Source organism: Gordionus sp. m RMFG-2023, chromosome 1 (genome assembly GCF_954871325.1).
Source record: "Gordionus sp. m RMFG-2023 chromosome 1, tfGorSpeb1-WG-v2, whole genome shotgun sequence".
Classification (NCBI taxonomy): domain Eukaryota; kingdom Metazoa; phylum Nematomorpha; class Gordioida; order Chordodea; family Parachordodidae; genus Gordionus; species Gordionus sp. m RMFG-2023.
In genome coordinates, this window is record NC_088775.1 from 61,511,347 (window position 1) to 61,532,203 (window position 20,857).

General features: G+C 26.7%; 1 protein-coding gene across 1 annotated transcript; it reads right to left on the reverse strand.

The window, feature by feature from the left end:
* Positions 1-3,715: 3,715 nt before the first annotated feature.
* Positions 3,716-4,759, reverse strand: LOC135928193 (craniofacial development protein 2-like). Its single transcript, XM_065464579.1, has one exon. It carries the CDS (start codon positions 4,757-4,759, stop codon positions 3,716-3,718), a length of 1,044 nt encoding a protein of 347 aa, XP_065320651.1.
* Positions 4,760-20,857: the final 16,098 nt, after the last annotated feature.

Sequence of the window (20,857 nt, forward strand, 5' to 3'; positions counted from 1 at the left end):
TGCAAATATATTGAAGCCTTGAGTTATTTACACGGCAAAAATGCCATATTAGAAATGAAACATTTTGTAACTACAAAATAAGAACCAGAGTGATATCATCAAAGCAATTAAGATTTTATATATTATTGTCGCACCATCTCTAGTTGGTATATTATATCTTAAAATAATAGTAGTTTGTAATAATATTAAAAATATATTCGTATTAAAAATTTAACTCAAATCTATATTCCGAAGAAGAAGAAAATAGCTTCCTAAAAACACGTAAAAAAGAGAAGAAAAGATATCTAATTTATTACATCCATTGTGGGATGAATAATAATACGCTTAATATTAATTATATTGTAAATTAATAGATGGCGTTAAATATTTGTAAGCAAATTGTTACTTATATTTATTATTAAAAGCATTTATTAGTAAAATTTTAAAAATATTAACTGCAATATATTATATAACTGTCAGATTCAGTAAAAGTGGCATTTTATCAAATATTTTATAAAAAATTATATATAATAGAGGATTATAAACTATATGTCTACTTACTTTTTATAAATAAATCTTTTATACTTATTTGGATTTGGACCTTAAGAATAATTTTACGTGATACGTGATAAAAGCGTTTTCGCCCTCTGGTTGTGGATACAACAGAGCTACCTAGGTTTTCCTCAAAAAATCCATCAAACTGGATAGTTAATTTAGGGGAGGAAAAAAATGAGGAGCCCTTCACACGTTTGTGGGCAAGCCGCACGTACTTGTACGCGCAACAGTCCGAGAACTGTCGCTTAAACGTCTATAGGCTAATCAACAAAAGAGATGGGCAAAAACAAAAGCCTATACCCATGAACTGCCTAAATAATTTAATTACTTTAAGGGTGGGTGGTGGCCAATTTTAAGTTTAACATCTAATGTAAGCCTTGATAGTTACTAACAAATAATTGAGAATGTGTTCATATCAATTGAGATTAGAATTTATTCATGAAAATAAGGAAAAGCTAAAATGGGTTTACCACAAATTGTTTAAAAGGTGAAAAATCCAGTGAATAGGCAAAAACTAGTCAGTAATCGGTTTATGACTATCCAGCAAACGAACACCACACAACAAACGGTTATTTTTCCTTTTTCCAGAGAAACAAAAAACTCTATGGAGTGATAGATAGATTATATAGCGAAAAAGGTCTTTGATAATGATAAAGATATGAGAGAAAGGAAACTATGACGCAGAAATAGGAGCCAGCTCCGTAAGTTTTAGGAAATTGAAAAGTAATTGTTGGCCAGGATTAACAAAAGGCATTTTGGCTTGATTGTTATATGATAGTCTATCATTCACGGAAAACTCTACCAGCAAAACATATTTACAAACCTCGCCACCCCCCTGTCGACTGGTTTCTCCATAAATGATGTAACAAGCGAACAAAGACTAATGAAAAAACACTAAGAAAAAGCAAAAGCTCCAGGGCCAGATAATATCACAGCAGAAAAACCAAAAAATAAATAGCATCTATAACAATATCGCTACCTATTTGCCCTCATTTAATAGAAATATGGGAGAGCGGAACTACTGCAGTGGGATGAAATCAAAAATCCTACCTAAGTAACTACCCAAAAACTAAGACCACAAGAAAATTAAGACTTATTGAGCTATAGCCATCACATCCTATAGCATGGAAAAAGCATAACACCCACACCAAAAATACATAAGTATATACAGGCCAAGAAAAGAAAATACTGGATCCAAAATTAATTTAGAAAAATAATCATGCAGAAAAACTAAGTACAAAACCCCTTCTGCTTTACATTTGTGAATTATAACAGAGCTATTGATAATGTTAACCATGCAGTTTTTTCAGAAAATAAGATAAATAAAAGCTGAAGTCAGTGAAGTAAGTAATTCACAGAATAGGTGAAAGACAAAAATTAAGAGGTAAAATTTAGAGATGAAGAAATTAAATAACCTGAAAAATACAGAAAATAAATTATGGGAGGTTTAGGTAATTCGATTTAATTTTTAGTAGTTTTTTTATAGATTTTTTTGTTTTTATTTAGCCTTAGGAATTGCTTCAAATTTAAGTTTAGATCCATTATGTCCTTCAAGGCTCTGTAGAACCATAATGTCTTATATTTGCAATATGTTTTCCCATTAAAGGAGTATAACCAATTAATGGCATCAATAACAAGGCTATTGTTACTATGATTTCTTAAAATATGGGCAAAGAAAGTAAGACGTTTCTTTTTTAAAGATACGTGAACCTGGGTATGGTTAGACTTCTTCCAAAGATTTTCATTTGAGATAATATTTGGATAGAAGATTACAAACGTTTGTAATTTCCTAGTTTCGGTCTTGGTAATCTCCCATGTATCACCGCCATAAAAGAGAATCGGGATGATGGTTGAGTTGAAAATACAGAGTCTTGTGAAAACGGATATCTCTCTAGCTTTCCACAGTTTAAAAAATTTATAAAAAGCCGCCCTAGCATTTTGTAAACGAATTTTTAGTTCTTCTTTACAACTACCTTTATTGTCAATGGTTACACCTAGATATTTAAAAGAATCTACCACCTTAACCAACTTTCCCCCCACCACCAAATTATTCAGAAGAGGCGCCTGGGACGAGGGCATTATCACTGTTTTATCAAAGTTAATGTCCAAGCCAACCTTAAGACTAAAGGAGTTTAATATAGCGATCAAATTTTGGGTTTCTTCCAAACTTTTTGTTATTAAAACTATGTCGTCAGCATAAGATATCACCCTATTTTCCAAGAAAAAAGACTGACTGGAACTTAATTCTAAGAGATTCGCAGTAGCCAGCGTATCTACTATGATTTTATTCATAAGTATATTAAACAAAAGCGGGGAAAGAACACATCCTTGTTTTACCCCTTTTTTTGTCCTAAAAGATGGAGAAACCTTATTATAAATTTTTAAGGAGGCAAAAAGACTACTATAATGTGTTTTAAGGATCCTTATAATATTAGAGTCAATGCCATATTCGGTTAAAATCTTCCAAAGCTCATCATGGTTAACATTATCAAAAGCACGTTTAAAGTCGATAAAAATAAAGTAAAAAGGTAATTTATACTTCTGACATTTCTGCATTATAATCTTTAAAGCTAATATTGGTTCGTTTATATTTCTACCTGGACGGTAAGCACAAATATACTTAGACAAAAGGTTTGGTGTAGAGGAAAGAATGCGATTTTTTAAAAGAACCATAAAAACTTTTGATGTAATAGACGTGAGAGCGATGGCTCTATAATCCTTGAATTTAGATGGATTTGGAATTTTCGGGAAGTTGCAAAAGATAGTCTTATTCCAATCCGCTGGCATCATCCCAGTCAACCATATCTTGTTAAACAAAGGAAGTAAGAACCGAGAGATCGTTAAGGGAGCTGCTTTCAGATGTTCTCCCGTAATGTTATCTGTACCCGGAGATTTATTATTCCTAAGCTTCTTAATGGCAGCCACAATTTCCGCCGATGAAAAGTTTGCATCCAATTGTCCCCCATTTTGACTAGTGGATGGGATTAAGGTAGGCCTCCTAGAATCAAAGACTCCCATATAGTGGTCAAGCCATAACGCTATCTGTTCGTCAGGGTCAGTAATTAACCTATTATTATCCAGTCTTATAGTTGGAAGTGTCTTGAACACTTTGGCTTTACAAAAATAATTTAGTTTCTTATAGGCGTCGAAAGTTCTATTTTCCCTCATATCCCTGTCTATCTCAAAAGCCTTTTTTAGCAATAAAGATCCTTCTATCTCTCCTTAGGAGTCTATGAATTGAGGTCCATAAGTGACCATCGCGCTCACCCCGTAACTTGAGTTGAGCTATCATGCGAGTGGTGTCATCGGATAGCCATTCCTGTCTCGGTGGAGAAATGTTGATGTTTGGGAGATGATTGTAGGCATCAAACAAGTTGTTTTTGAAAGACGCCCAACATTCTTCGACAGATTGAGACTCCGACGAGGATAAGAAAGTTGCCTCTCTATCATTTAAGAATAGATCGAGCTGTAGTTTGACTGCAGGGCGTTGCAGGTAAGTTGCATTTCTCTTCCAGGACAGGTATCTCGGCTGGGGTTGAAGAGAAGGACGCCGAGAGTTTCCCCATAAATTTTTCACAGTGATAGTGGCTCTGATTAATTTATGATCAGAAATATTAATATTTGGCATTACTTTTACATCGATAAACCAACTATGGATGTTCGAGATGATAAAATCGATCTGAGACTTAATATTATTTCTACTGAAGGTTAGGGTGTTTAATTCACTGTGCGAAAAGAAAGTATTTTCGACCTTGAGGTTTATACTCCTGCACATCTCCAATAACTTTCTACTGTCATCACTGTTTAATTGAGAGAGAGTTGCATTCCCAATTACCCCATCTCTAATAAAGGAGTCATCTTTTCCGATCCTAGTATTTAAATCCCCAAGAATTATCAAATTTCGACTCCTAGGAAGAGAGTTTACAATGTTTTCGAGGTCATCGAGGAATGCGAGCCGTTCGTTTCTTCTAGGCGGGGCATAGACATTAACTAAGATTGTTTGCCTGAAGCAGGTATTCAGGTATAGTAAACAGCATCTCTCCGAAATGGGCACAAATTTATCCACGTATTTGCATAATCTTTTGCTGATAAAGAAAGCAACTCCCGACCAATTATTGGAAGTGGTGCCAGAACTATACATTTCAAAGTTATTAAAGGTAGCCATATTATTATCTTTTGAGTGGGTCTCCTGTATCGCGATCACATCCATTTTTTCGTCGACCATGAGCCTTAGAAAAATGGTTAATTTATTTATTAAACCATTTATATTAAGCGAGGACATGATAAAATTTCCTTTCAAACCACTCGGGCGCTATCAGATAAAAAGGATATATGTATACAAAAATATATGTATAATATGATTTATTACAAGTGGTCATACTAAAGATATTTCTTACAGTTTTTGTTTAAAAGAAAAAGGAAGAAAAATTGACAAGGATGTTTGTAGGCTTTAGACCAACCCGGAAGAGAAAGAGTAGAAACAAAGTGAGGTAATTCAAAAGCAATGCCAAAAAGGGGAAGAAAGTGAATTTGGGTTTGTCGATTTTAAAAGGATATTGTCTTAATTACCTAAAGTGTAAAGGAAATTTTTAGGGAAATTCCGATAGAAGGAAAAACATATGTTAGGAAAGGAATAGTGTAAAGGAAATTTCATGAAATTCCGATGAAAGGAAAACATATGTTACCTAAAGGAGAGCCAATCGAAAAATAATAAAAAATGAATAAATAAAATTATTTTCCTAGGACTAATTTAATATAAAAAGACCAAAAATGTTGGAAGATGAGGTCACCTAAAAACTTAAAGAGAAAAATAAAAACGAAAAAGATAAAGATTGTTTAATACAGAAAAACAAATAAAATTTAAAACTGTATAGAAAAAAAAAAATTTACCTCCATATCTCTGTGCACATTTGGAAAACGAGTTGACATGGACATTTATAGAAAAGATTTAAAATTTGAAGGGAAAATAAAATATAGCCAAGCGTATAAAAATAAAAGTAAAACTTTACAAAAAATTTTTTTTTTTATTTAATAGAAGACTATGGAAAAGGAAAAGATTAATAAAAATATATAGGTAAAACAATAATAAGGGGGGGAAAAAATCAGGGCGGGATAACCTTATAACTTTACAATAACCAAAATTAAAGATTATATTAAGCTCTAAAATATATAAATACAAAAATATTAATAACAAGTTGTATAAGACATTGTCGAGAAGCAAGAAAGAGAAAAATTTAAATGTTAAGAAAAGAGAGATCGATGGCGCCCAATATTTGGAAAATTATAAGAAAGAGAAAAATTTAAATGTTAAGAAAAGAGAGATCGATGGCGCCCAATATTTGGAAAACTATTATTTTAAGAGAAACAAAGAATTAATATAACAAAGGCGCCTGGAAAGTTAAAAATATGAAATATTGAAAATAAAATTTAAACAAATTTATGAATAGGCAGAAAAAGTAAAAATAGAAACATATTTGGGAGGGAATCATAAAATATTAGCGAGTGGAAGAAAGGGAAGCAAAATTAATAAAGTCAAGGACTACATTAAAACTAGTAAGTAAGTCGATGTCAAGGACTACAATCAGGGTTGCCAGGTCAAAATTTTCAAATTGTGGGAGAAATTAGGTATTTTGTGGGAGAAATATAAAAATTGTGGGAGAAATTGCTAAAAAAAATTTTTTTGCAGGCCGAAGGCCTGTAAAGGACCGGGATTTAGAATTGACTTAGTTATCCACTTATTATTTTTTATAAATATAAAATCTAATCTATTTTCCAAAATAAAATAGGTAATTATTTTTCAAAATAAAATAGCTAACTTTTTTTAAAATAAAAAAGCTAACTTTTTTCAAAATAAAATAGCCAACTATTTTTCAAAATAAAATAGCCAACTATTTTTCAAAATAAAATATCCAACTCTTTTTCAAAATAAAATAGCCTAATTATTTTTCAAAATAAAATATCCAACTCTTTTTAAAAATAAAATAGTTAACTATTTTCCAAAATAAAATACCCAACTATTTTTCAAAATAGGTAATTACTGTACGACACAAAATTTCTTAGAGTACTATCTTTATTATTAAAAAAACATATTGATTTATTATAATATATTAATTTTGTTTAAAAATAATAACCAACGATCTTTTTTAAATACAAAAGAATGTAAACAAGATAAAATTTTATAAAAAATTGTAATTTTACAATGTAAAAAGATAAATGGGGGAAGGGAATATGATATTTTGAGGTATCAAATCTTCAAAGCATAAATCAGTACAGGGCATTCTATCAACATCTATTTCAAAACAAAAATATTCTTCAAAAATAAGAAATAATATAGATGCAACTACAGTTGCGGAAATGGTAAATACCTATCATGCAGTACAACATTCAGAGAGTTACTCAACATCTCAATGTTGGTAGAATCTTTCCCCATAATATTTAACGACTAATATAAATGAATAGAATACTTTGTAGAACACAAAATGAGCAAGGCTATCAACAATGTTTTAGGATATAAATCCAGAAAGTCAATTCTTGACGATTTGAAAGATGTGCAAACATATGCAATTCTAACAGATGCATCTAATAAGGAGATATCAAAACATTTCCCTTGATCCTCCCCTATTTCAACAAAATTAATGTCATTTTAATAAAACTATTAAAAAAATTTTCTCCAGATATGAAATATCCAAAGACATAGCTAACCATATATAATGGTAAATATGGCAGATTTGGCATTACCAATGAATTGCATGGTAGCTTTCTGATCTGATAATTCCTCAGTGAATTTGGCAAAAACCAGAGTGTATTTACAGAATTGAGTCAGCATAATGTTGGTTGACAGGTTCCTCCTAATACGCGCCATCGTAGAATTTTAAAATACAAACCTTTAAAAAATAAATAGATAATAAAAGCTGTCCTATTTGAAAATAATTTTCAAAAATAAATGGCAGAAGTATATTTAGGAATTTTACATATAGGAAATCTACTATATGCTGTTAATATGCAGTTGCAATCATAAGAATATAATTTAATAAAGGCTCACTAAATTATGCTGCAGAAATACCAAAGTAAGAATATTACTATTATCGGATAATTATTAATAAGATTTAATATGATGTCATGTTTGAGGAGATTGTAATGCTTCTTTATTTTTATGATTTGCCAAAATATTCAAAATATTAATTTTACAATGTAAAAAATAAATTTATTTGATTTTATGCAAATGTATAAATAAGATTTTATAAAATATAGAAAGTCAAATAGTTATAGTTAATTATATTTTATATGAGATTTAAATAATGGAACTAAACGTTTACCGTCGTTATTAAGATATTTATAAAAATCCTGGCATGACATTTTATAATTTTGTTTAACCATTAACTCGGCCTCTTAGGATATCAGCTTAGATTAAAGATGATTAAGATAATAATATTTTCTAAGATGAGTTCCACTTTCATTGCTAATTTTTAAAAATATTACTTCTAATATTAACAATATATTTTTTAATATATAATAGTACATAAGCAGTTTATATTGAAAATAATTTTTCTTTTTATATATTTAATTATAACATTTTATTGTCCAAAAAACAACATCAGTATTGGAAACTAATGCTTTAACCTCAAAACAATCTAAATCTCACCTAGAAGATAACTATCATGGTATATATAAATAAAAATATAAAATATGTATAATATTTAGGATTTTTTAAGCTTAGATTAAAGATGATTAGGATAATAATATTTTCTAAGATGAGTTCCACTTTCATTGCTAATTTTTAAAAATATTACTTCTAATATTAATAATATATTTTTTAATATATAATAGTACATAAGCAATTTATATTGAAAATAATTTTTCTTTTTATATATTTAATTATAACATTTTATTGTCCAAAAAACAACATCAGTATTGGAAACTAGTGCTTTAACCTCAAAACAATCTAAATCTCACCTAGAAGATAACTATCATGGTATATATAAATAAAAATATAAAAAAAGCACTAGTTTCCCATACTATTCTAACTTCAAATTTTGAAAATGTCGAATGGATTGGATTGGATGGAGAATTTAAAATTAGCGGAAAAATAAAATAAAAGAACTAGACATATTTTTCGAATAAATATTTAAAATTTATTTTAAAAATATAAAAATAATCAAATACTGTCTCTCAAAATTATTATTTATATATTAAAAACATAAGCTAAAAAAAAAATTGTGGGAGAAATTAAAAAATTGTGGGAGATTTTTGTGGGAGATTGTGGGAGATTTCTAATTGTGGGAGTTTTGTGGGAGTGAGATGTATGTGGGTAAACTAAAAAATTGTGGGAGACTCCCACTGATGGGGGGAGACATGGCAACCCTGACTACAATTGAAGCATGTAATATGGCGATCAACTAGTAATATGTCCATTTTCATAAATTTGATAGCTTTTTACAAGTTATATCTTAAATTCAAATACAAATTATTTGATATTCAATGGCATAAAATACTTTATTCTAAAAATTGTAATTATATTGGCATAAGATACTTTATTTTAGAGATTGCATTTATAAATTACTATTACAAAAATTTAAGACCATAAGGGGCTGCTAAAATTTGATGGCACAGATTACTTTATTCTATAAATTGTATTTATAAATTCCGTTAACAAAAATTAAAAACTATTTAGGGGTTTCGGAATAAGCAAGATATAAAAGTCAAAATTAATTAATGTTTGTTAAACTAAAATTCTGTGAAGTTGGAAAATTTTGAAGTAATGTTCTTATATGCTAGAGATCCAGAAATAAGTAAGGGAGCTAAGTTTAAAAATTATCATAAAAGGCTATTTACCTTTGTTCATAAGTTTAAAATTATCATAAAGGAAATTATCATAAAAGGCTATATACCTTTGTTCATAAGTTTAAAATTATCATAAAGGCTATTTACCTTGTTCATAACAATAGCAATTCTTATTAACTAGAGATCCAGGAATTTATAAGAGAGCTAAGTTTGAAATTATCAAAAATCCTAAATTTGCTAGAGATTAATTAACCTTGAAATATTATCAAAAATCTTAATTTACTAACGATTTATTAACGTAACTTGAAATATCAAAAACTTAATTAGCTAAAGATTTATTTTCCTAAAATCGCCCATAAAACAAGAAAACTTTACGAGTATTTTTTTTAATCTTTTTATTAACTAAAATATTACGAATAAGATTTACAAAAATACCTTTTTATTTAGCTTATATTTATTTATTAACTTAGAATCCAACTAAAATATTACGAATAAAATTTACAAGAATACCTTTTTATTTAGCTTATACTTATTTATTAACTTAGAATTCCAAATATATCAGCTATTGATCAAAAATCTTAATTAGCTAAAGATTAATTAACCTAAAATCGCTCATAAAAACAAGAAAAACTTTCAAGTATTTATTTTTTTTTTTTTTATTAACTAAAATATTACGAATAAGATTTACAAAATAATTTCTTTTTTATTAACTAATACTTATTTATTTACTTAAATATCTCAAAATATATCAGCTATTGATAAACGCACTGTAGATCAATAATTAACCAACTAAGATAAATTAAAAGTAAAATTAAAATAAGTAGAAAAAATATAAATATCTCAAAATATATCAGCTATTGATAAAGACACTGTAGATCAATAATTAACCAACTAAGATAAATTGAAAGTAAAATTAAAATAAGCAGAAAAAATATAATTGAGAGGTCAACTGTCGATTAGAAAATGTATGTGAAAAATATACATGTGAAGAATATAAAAGGAAGAGGAAAATTATTTATTTTTTTTATTTTTTTTTATAAAGAAAATAGTAACCTCCATATTGGTGTAATTTGTTTGAAACCAAGTAAAAAGGAAAATTTTGAAAACTACAATAAGAGGAAAAAATATTTGAAACCAAGAGACTGAAATCGACGAAAAAGGAAAATTCTGAAAAATTACAACTAATGCAAATATTTTGTGAGAGAAAAAATAAAATACACTAACAAAGAAAAGAAAGGAAGCACTGGGTGGGAATTTTATTTTATTTATTTTTTTTTTAAAAAGAATAAAAAGAAAAAACAATCTATAATTAAACTAATTTTGAGTCGTTTTTGAAATAAAAGCGAAAAATTAATTTCTATAATAAAAACAAAACTTTTCAATGCTATATTTAACTACAAAGTATAAAGGATATACTCAGAAGCGAAAAGGAAAAGTATAAATATTTTATGAGCGATAGACAAGATAACGAAAATAAATCATATAAATTCATCAAAAGCTAAAGAAAAAATTTTTTTTTATTTTAATAAGAACACGCTTCAAAAATTTAATGAAAATTTTGAAGGAACAAAAACATACGGCAAAGTAAATCAAAACTTATAAAAAGGCAAGACATTTCTTTGGCAAAAATTAAAACAAGGCAGCTCCCCTTGCGAATAATTTATTTATAAGACAAGTCTAGGAGGAAAAATTAAAAAACGATTAACAGTGGTTAACAGTTATTGTCAAGGGGAAAGTTTAAACAAATATATATAAGTGATAATGTTATGTTAGACAAATCTACATAAGTTTGACAAATCTGTATATAAAATACTATACTTATACATAAATAGAATTAATATGTAAAATGTAATAAAATATATATAATAAAATATTACTATACTGGATATATAAATGCCTAATATATAAAGTAAAGACATAATCTTAAGAAATATATATGGAGTATGTAGACTAATATGAAAGATGTAATATAATATAATGATTCACATGTAAATTTATATATAATGTAATACAAAATTTAAGTGTTGAAAAATCCAAAACTCACATTAAACAGAAAAACAAATAAACTATAATATGTAACCTAAAATGTAACATGTTTATACTAAAAGATTTATACTAAAAGTTTAATACACATACATTAAGGTATAATATAATAATGCTACATAACGTAAAAAATAATAAACATAAACAAGAAAATATATATAATGAAATACTTATATAGTGTTGATAAGTCAAAAAGCTCTAGATTAAATTTACCAAATATGTCAGTGTATTTAGTGTTGATAAGTCAAAGAAATATATATATAATACAGTACTTATTTATAGTGTTGATAAGTCAAAGACTCTAAAATTAAATTTACCAGATATGCTAGACCTACATAATATAGGCTGCAATATGTATACTGATAAATTGTATTTTATTTTACGAAAATGACTAGAGGAGAAACCGCTAAAAAAAAAAATATACAAAAATCTCCGATACTATAAGGTGATAAGACAAAATAAGTAATAATATAAAGTTTATTAAGAAACTACTGTATCATTCTAAAAGGATGACTGAAAAACTTCATTAAAATTACCGCAAAATCTAATGTATTTTTTAATAAAAGACCAGCATAATTTAGGTTGCGAATATATTTGCTGATAAAAATCACTCTCTTAAATGCAGATGTCTGAAAGAAAAACGGAAGAAACTGATGAAACATTCTTAAAGAAAGACAAGCATGATGAAACATTCTTAAAGAAAGACAAGCATAATTAATGGATACTGATAAATGAACTACCTTTTATGAAATTGACTGAAAAAACCGCTAAAAAGAAATATACAAAAAATAATTTCAACAAAGAAACCAATTCCAAGGTAAAAGGGATAATGTATAAATCTATAACCATTTATCACATAGATTTCAACTTATAGAAATTAATGTCAAAAAGTTTAAAGGAATTAAGAGAATTACAACTTATAGAAATTAATGTCAAAAAGTTTAAGGAATTAAGAGAAACATTTATTTAGAAAGGACCTAGATTTATTAAGTAATTATGTAAACTAAAACGTGTTTAAACCAAAAATTCAAATTAAGAGAAACAAAAATGATTAACTACTTCTGTATTTATAATATCAGACAAAAATCTGAGTATTTATATAACCAGACAAAAACTGATACATCATGTAAATAAATGTGGAGAAAATTGTCCTATAAAATATCCAAATTAGCTAAATATTTAGACAAAGTACTAATAAATGTAGGACATTGGATATTAAGTTCCAAATACTAACTTTCAAACATAAGAGTTACTATTTGAGAAGGGATATCAATTAAATTAGTATCTATTTAAGAGGGGATATAATATAATCCTCAAAAATAAAGTTACTAATAACTTTATAAGAATTAACAGTGTTTAAGTTTATGGTGCTAATATGTGTAAAAGGATAAATTTAAGTTTATGGTGCTGAAATTTCCAATGTATCAAAATATACATAGGCCAAGAAAAAGGGCCACCCACAGACTAAAAAAAATTAAAATATAAGAGAATCATTAATTAGGAAGGGGCCTAGATTAATCTGTAAACTAATTACGTTTAAACCAAAAATTCAAATTAAGAGAAACAAAAAAAAAATATTTAACTACTTCTGTATTAATAATACCAGACAAAACTGAGCCTTAACTACTTCTATAATAATAAATACCAGGCAAAATCTGAGTATTTAAGTATTCTGAGTGTTTATATTACCAGACAAATCTGATATATCATGTAATAAAGGTGAAGAAAATGGTCCTATAAATACCCAAATTTAGCTAATATTAAGCCAAAGTATTAATAAATATTGGATATTGGATATTAAGTTAATATTGGATATTGGATATTAAGTTCCAATACCAACTTCAAAGTATTAATAAATATTGGATATTGGATATTAAGTTCCAATACCAACTTTCAGAAACATAAGAAACAGTAAGTGTTTCTACTTAAGAGGGGATATAAATTTACACAAATAAAGTTACTGAAAACTTTAAAAAAACAATATGAATTAAAAGTATTTAAGTTTATAGTGCTAATATGAATTTAAAAGATAAATTTAAGTTTATGATGCAACAATATAGATTAAAAGTATTTAAGTTTATGGTGCTAATATGAATTAAAAGGATAAATTAAAGTTTATGTTGCAACCACTAAAAATTAAAAATAAATATACCTGAAATCAAAGGAAAAAAAAAATATAACTGGCCAATATCACAGAGTTGTAGTCATCCATGTCCATAATATTTTTGAAAAACTGATCAATCGCTCTTACTATGAATTCAGGGTCAATTTAGTATATGAATTTTACAGGAGCAATAGTAAAATTACGATTGTTGTAATGAATCCAAACGATAATTAAAATCCAGTTACCAAGGATTCAAAAACCATTTTATATTTTTCCATACCATTGAAAATATATTAATATTAAAGGACTCCAGTTTGTTAGAAATCATATGAATATCAGTGTCTCCAATTCATTTTTTTTTAAAAGTTTTAAAACATCTATGAAGCAAATTCATTTGGAAAGAAAATCAATACATCATACTACAATTATATTTATTCAAAATTAAGGTGAAACATGCGGTTTTGTATCTAAAAGAATGATGAAAAAATTTCTGGCGTGGTAGTGAATGAATCTATTTTATATCTAATCCCAAAAAATAATTTTAGGAAGAGACATGATAATTAAATTTAAAAATCAATATAGTTGATTAGTGATTTTGAACTCGGCCAAAATATTAAATTATTAATTTTCAATTAATAAATGATTATATTTATTTAATTAGGGTTATATAATAATTATAATAATAAAAGTCAATTAAGCTTCAACTGTTAATGCTAAATTAATATTTAGTGAGTGATATTGTTATATTTTTAACATAGAATTTGATTGCAAGCTGACATAGTATAATTTATATGTAATAATCTAATCTAATAATTAAAATAGTATTCATTTAATAAAAATTAAGATAGTCTTATTAATTTTTTAATAAAATTAAATCTATATATTACTCAATAGAATTATAAAAGAAATTATTCAGAGGGCAATTAAAAACATTTATTTTTAGCTCAAGGGGATATTAAGGAGCCATTAAAAAAATTTTTTGCTTCAGGGGGCTATTCAAACTTTTCAGGGGGCTCGAGCCTCCCCCCCCCCTAGCGACGCCACTGAGGTTAACTTCCTCACACCCATATTTTCTATTATAAGGTGATATTAGAATCAATATATAATTTATATCTTGCCTTTATTTGTATGTGTTATATGGATGAATAAATATTGTGTTCTCAATTATTATTCAATTAATTATATTGGCGCAGTCATGGGTGTAAATGTAAAACCTGTAATATGTCCATTGGATGTTTTATATATTATGGAAAATTTGCAAAATATGATAAAATTATGGTTAATAATTAATTTAATTTGGGAAAAATATTATCCTTATATTAAATGAATTATTATAATTGCTAAATTTGCAAAAGCAAGAAAATAATAAAATCATTATTTTTGGTACAAATGAAGATATTTATGCTGATTATATTGAATGAAATTGCAGAAGAATGAAGTACATTCATTATTAAATAAATATATGGGAAAAAAATTTAAATTATGAATATTAATGGCTGAATAATTTTGGGAAATGTGAATATTGGAAATCTGTTAATAATAAATTAACAATCATTTGGATGTAGATGAAAATATGGTATAATCGATTTCTTATGGAACTATGGTCATAGGGAAATTGATTACTCTTACTGAAATGAACATTATTGGAACAATTATATGGGGAAAAATGGGATTAAGTGACAATTACATTGAGATTGGTTTAAGGATCTATAGTAATTTAGACACTGGGGAAAAGGTACGGACAAAAGAACTTGGCTAATTTGGACATAGGGAAAAAGATTATCGATAAAATTACCTGGCTAATTTGGACATGGGGAAAATGCATACTGTTAAAGATACCTAGCTAATTAAGACATAAAGATATAAGGACGTTGGGTTCTCAAATCACGTGACCTATGCATTATAGGGCTTCCGTGAGTCAGTTGTAGCCATATTTCGGTTGAAGGATTAATAATGACTTCTAGTGCGATGTAGTGATATGGATTACCTCATGGGTCATCCAAGGATGATAGCGATCTCCTGGCCAGCTCTAAGATAACAGTGACCTCATGGACCGTTCAAGCACTATATCGAAGCATACAAAGGCCTTGATAACGATATTCCAATCAACATGGGAAACGTTATTGATGCTCTTTTGAGAAATCAAAATTTAAATTGGAGGGGGGAGTGGATGTTAAAAAAGGTAACACCCCAAGGTAAAGGTAAATGGAGACCAAAGAAGATTTTAGGAGAAACTCTAAGTCGTGAATGCCTCTAGGAGGTTAGGTTTCCTTTCAATTAATGAAGGGATAGTAATGTAGAAATTTTATGTAATATTCTATTTATTTAATTCTGAATTATTATATTGGTCAATCAGATATGTTTATAATGATTATATATATATATCAGTGACGAAGCTTCCATAGAAGCAAGGGCATTGCTTCCCTTGAAATTTTTCCGACAAAATTCTTAAATAAACTTATTTTATTAATATATAAAAGAGAAATTTTTTTTTTATATTATATTTTTCCTTACTTTTTTAAATAAAATTATTTTTTTTTAAAGCAATAATTAATGTTTAATAATTATAATTATACTAGTTAATAACCCGTCAAGAATGACGGGGTTGAGGTGTAATTAGTTTGTATATTATGGTACTAAATAAACTTTATTAATATATTTTATAAAAAAATTAAAATTTAGGTAAAGAGATAAATTTGTGAATCACACCTCATAAAATATTCTCAATTTCTGATTCATCTATCATCGAATAAGGGAGAAAAGTATGATGACCCGTCTTTCTTGAAGGGCAAAATGAAAAATATATAACTAAGAGTACCTCCCGTTAGTCAGCATTGCTGAGTCTGTCAAAAATGATGGGAAATGAGAATTTTCTCCTTACTCTTATGATTAGTTACCTGTTATTTGAAAATAATATCCAATTTTTATTCTTTATAACCCCCCTATCGCAAATTTGACTGTTTTCATAAATATCATTTTAAGCTAATAAAAATTTTACCCCCCCCCCCCCCCCAATTAAAATTTTACAAATATTTGAATATCAATTTTCCAACATAAAACTTATTTTTTATAAATAAATTTTATTAAAATTTCCTTTCCTTGTGAATAACATTATTCAAAAATATTAATAATATGGAAAAATTTTAAGTCAAAGAGATTGAAAATCAAATGGTAATTTATTTTATTATTGTATATAATTATTTTATTAAATTCAAAATTATTAGTAAGTTAGAATTAATAAGTATTTTTAATATTAATTATTAATAAATACCTATAATTTTATAAATATTTTATTTTTACTTCGATTTTGTAGAACAGAAGAAATAGAAATACAAAAGTTAAATAAGAGCATGAAAAAAAGTATGTGTCGTCTCAGAAGCGATATCATTATTGAATTCAATTGATCAATCAGATTTTATCATTGTTGCTAGTTGCATCAATAAATTATTTTCCTATAGCTCACTACTTTGTAGAAATTTACAAAGACCAAACTTAGATTTGGTTCAGGTTATTGATTTGGCGGAATAAGAATGAATGTAGATGAATATTTTCATAATATTTATATAGACGTTGAATCGAAGGTTAAATTTTATGATATAACACTAATTAAACCTCGTCTAGCACCTGGGCAATTATTGAGATGTAAAATTAATATTGGCTCAACTGAAGAATATTATAAAATATCCACTTTCATCTCATTCTTAGATACTTTTTTATCGCAAATAAAAGTACGGTTTTTAGATAAAAAACAAGTCTTTAGCAATCTTCAAGTTTTAATACCCAAAGATCCATCTTCGTTTTCTAATGCCACTATTGGTAAAATTAAATATTTAGCAAAATTTTATTCCTATGATATTGATACTGAAATAAATTTAATCAGTGAATTCGAATTGTGGTATAAACATTTACTACGTTTAGCTATTTTACCTGAGCATGCTATTGATGCGCTCAATCGGTGTAAAGAAACCTTGGCTCAAATTCCTAATATTTTGAAGTTGTTTTATATTCTACCATGTTTGCCTATTAGAGATTTGGTTCCAACGACAAACGAAATTCTTGATGAATTGGTAACATTCCCAAGAAAATTAAAAATCACATGCTTGTAATATCCATAAGCACGAATTGGTAAATAATAGTTAAAAATAGAAATATAATTATTATTAAATTATGAATAATTTATTAGAATAGCTAAAACATAAGACCCGGCCAGAGGTTTGGGGGCTTCGCCCCCAAATAAATTACCCCCCCCCCCCCCCTTCCCATAAGAAAATCCTGGATACGCCACTGCTCTGATCTTATAGGTAAATGTAAAGCAGCATATCTCCTGCACTTTCTTTTTATTAGATGGTGTTGGATGGTTGAGCTCTGCTGATAAGCTGTCCACAATCACTTTTGATAGCATACCAGCCCTTCTAAAGTTTTTCAAAGTGATACAAGGTCGGACTTTGTAAAGTTTATCGAAATCAGAAGATTCGCATTGAGGAACCAAAGTATAGGGTTTCCTATTCAAAAAAGGAAAAGTCCCAATTAAAAAAGGAAGGGTTTCAATTATAAAAGGAAAAGGTCCGATCAAAAAAGGAAAATTCTCATTCAAAAAAGGAAAATCGTTATTTTTAAAATTTTTTTTCTTGGCAATTTTTTTAAAATTTTTATTATTCCTTCTTATTTTATTTCTAACTTTTTGCGATTTCTTTACTTTATTTTTCTTACTATCTTTTCTCAATTTATTTTTCTTCTAGTTTTTGATAATTCTTTTGTCTTTTTAAAAATAATTTATAAATCTTTCATTATTTTTCTTTACCTCTCTGCTCCATTTTTTTAAACAATTCTTTACTTTTTTTTCATCAAACATAAGATTTATTTTGACTTTTTATGATTCTTTCTCCTTATATTGTAATCTTTTACATACATTTCTAACCTTTTAAATCTCTTTAAGTCATTTTTAATATTTATTTTTCTGATCTATTCTAAAAAAAAATTTCTCCTCATTTTGATAAATTCCTTTTGTAATTATTTTTAATTTTCACTTAATTTTTATTTCTCAATTGCAGACAATAAAATTTTAAAAATAAGAATTTAAAAATGATTATATTTTATTAATTTACATATCGTTTGGTATTACAGTTCAAACTTATTTAATTTTAAAAAGGTATATTATAACCAGCGTTGTTAAAATAGCGCGCTACTTTTTTCAGTAGCGGTAGTTTTAGCTGGCTACTTTTTTTAGAAATAGCGATAGGGGTAGCTCGCTACTAATTTTTTTAATTTTACATAATAAATACATCTAAAAATTATTAAAATATAATTTTTTTAATAAATCTAAAATTATAATCCTTTTATTTAATTTAATTTTGAAATTTAATTTATATTTAAAAATATACATTATAAATCTAGTTAGCATTATAAATCTAGTTATTAAAAATGTGTGAGATTGTTGAAGATAGCGAAATTTCTTTGGAAAATGAGAAAAATATAGATTATCCTTTCCCAAAATTCAAAAAATACTTTAATCTTGAAGAAAAAATTACTACTGGATATCGGTTTCAATGCAAGAAAATTTAGCCAACCACTGGTAGAGTCTATGCTAAAAGGCATTGAGAAAAGGTCAAAACTTATTTTTATTTTCTATTACACAATTATATAAAATGAATGATTTATTGCTTGATTAGCCATAATTTAAATTGGCTTAATTTACAACACAATCTATAATAATATATAAAATTCAAAATTAATATATTAATAATTACCTTGTGTATAATAATTATATTTTTAAAATCTTTATTTACAATAATTTAATGCTATTTTAATATTTTTTTATAAATGAATCTAAATCTCAGATAAATTTAAATTTTGAAAATTAAAAAGGTATTCTTCTTATTTTATAATTAATACAATCGCTTTATATAAATTAGATTTCCAGATCTGTATGATGATGATAATGTAATAGCTGCTATCGTTCATCCTAGTTTCAAGTTAAATTGGCCATACATTAATTTGACTGAATCTAAAGGGCAACTTGATAGGCTGATGGTAACGTTAGATTTTTTTGAAATAATAATATAATTGAACCTCTAGATGCTTTTTTTAAATCTAAAAATACTCATTTAAATATCTTTGATGATTTTTTTCATATAAAAAATGTGTTTATTAAATTTAATACTGCGTTGCCCTCAAGTGCTAGTGCTGAACGATTATTTAGTATGGCAAAGCTTATATTTTCTGATCGTCGCTCTAGACTTGAGGATGACAGTACCGAAATGTTATTATTATTAAAGTGCAATATTAAATAAATTATATATATATATACATATGTAACAAATTATAGTCATGTTTTTATACCAATATTTTATTTGTGGAAATAAAGTTATGTAAAAAATATTAAAAAAAAAATTAAAATCGCGTAAAAAGTATAGCGAGCTACTTTTAAAATTAGCGTTTAACAACACTGATTATAACCAAATGATTAATTTAATTTAGCAATTGTAATAAAATAATTTGATATGTAAAAAATTCTAATATAAAAAAATTGTCTGCCAAAAATTTAGTGAAAATTAAATACCATTCCTAAAAAGAATTATCAAAAATGCAGAGTTGTTAAAGTAGACCGCTAATTAGCGCGCTAACTTTTTTGGTAGCTATAGCTAATAGCGGCTACTTTTTTTGTAATTATTTAATTTTTTAGCGAGCTACTTTTTTTGAAAGTAGCTAAGTAGCCGCTACTTCGCTACTATTAAAAAATATAATGAAGGTAAGTATAAACATAAAAATTTAAATATAATATCATAATTAATTATAATTATTATTATTTATTATTTAATTTAAAAAAAAAAAATTTGAAATTAAAATATAATTTCAATTTGTAATTTATATTTTCATTTGTATTATAAACCTAAATCACGTGTTAATAATATAAAATGTCATGGCCTATGGATATCCAAATCGTTGAAAGTGATTCAGACAATGATATTAATGAAATGGAAGATACCAAGGGAAGAAAATGTTTTTAATAGCTATAATACAAATTTCCCATTCCCTAGATTTGAAAATTTTTTAAAATAAATATATAACCAAAACTGGTTTCAAATTTATTTGTTTAAAATGTAAAAAAATATTTCCCCAAATCAATCCAGTAGCTATAACCTCAAGAAACACCTAAAGGTAAATTGTCATTTTTACATTCTAATAATATTTATTTTATAAGACTGTTCATGAGTTTTAAGGAAATGGAAAATAATTTTGGTATAGGCGACTCTACATCCAAAAAGACTAATTCAATTCAAACCAAATTAATTAATAATGCAAATGACAATATTTCTCAGAAATTGGCTTATAAAGTTATTGTAAAAAATAATGTTAAAGAATATTTTAAATCTTTAAAGCTAAAAATTTAATGTT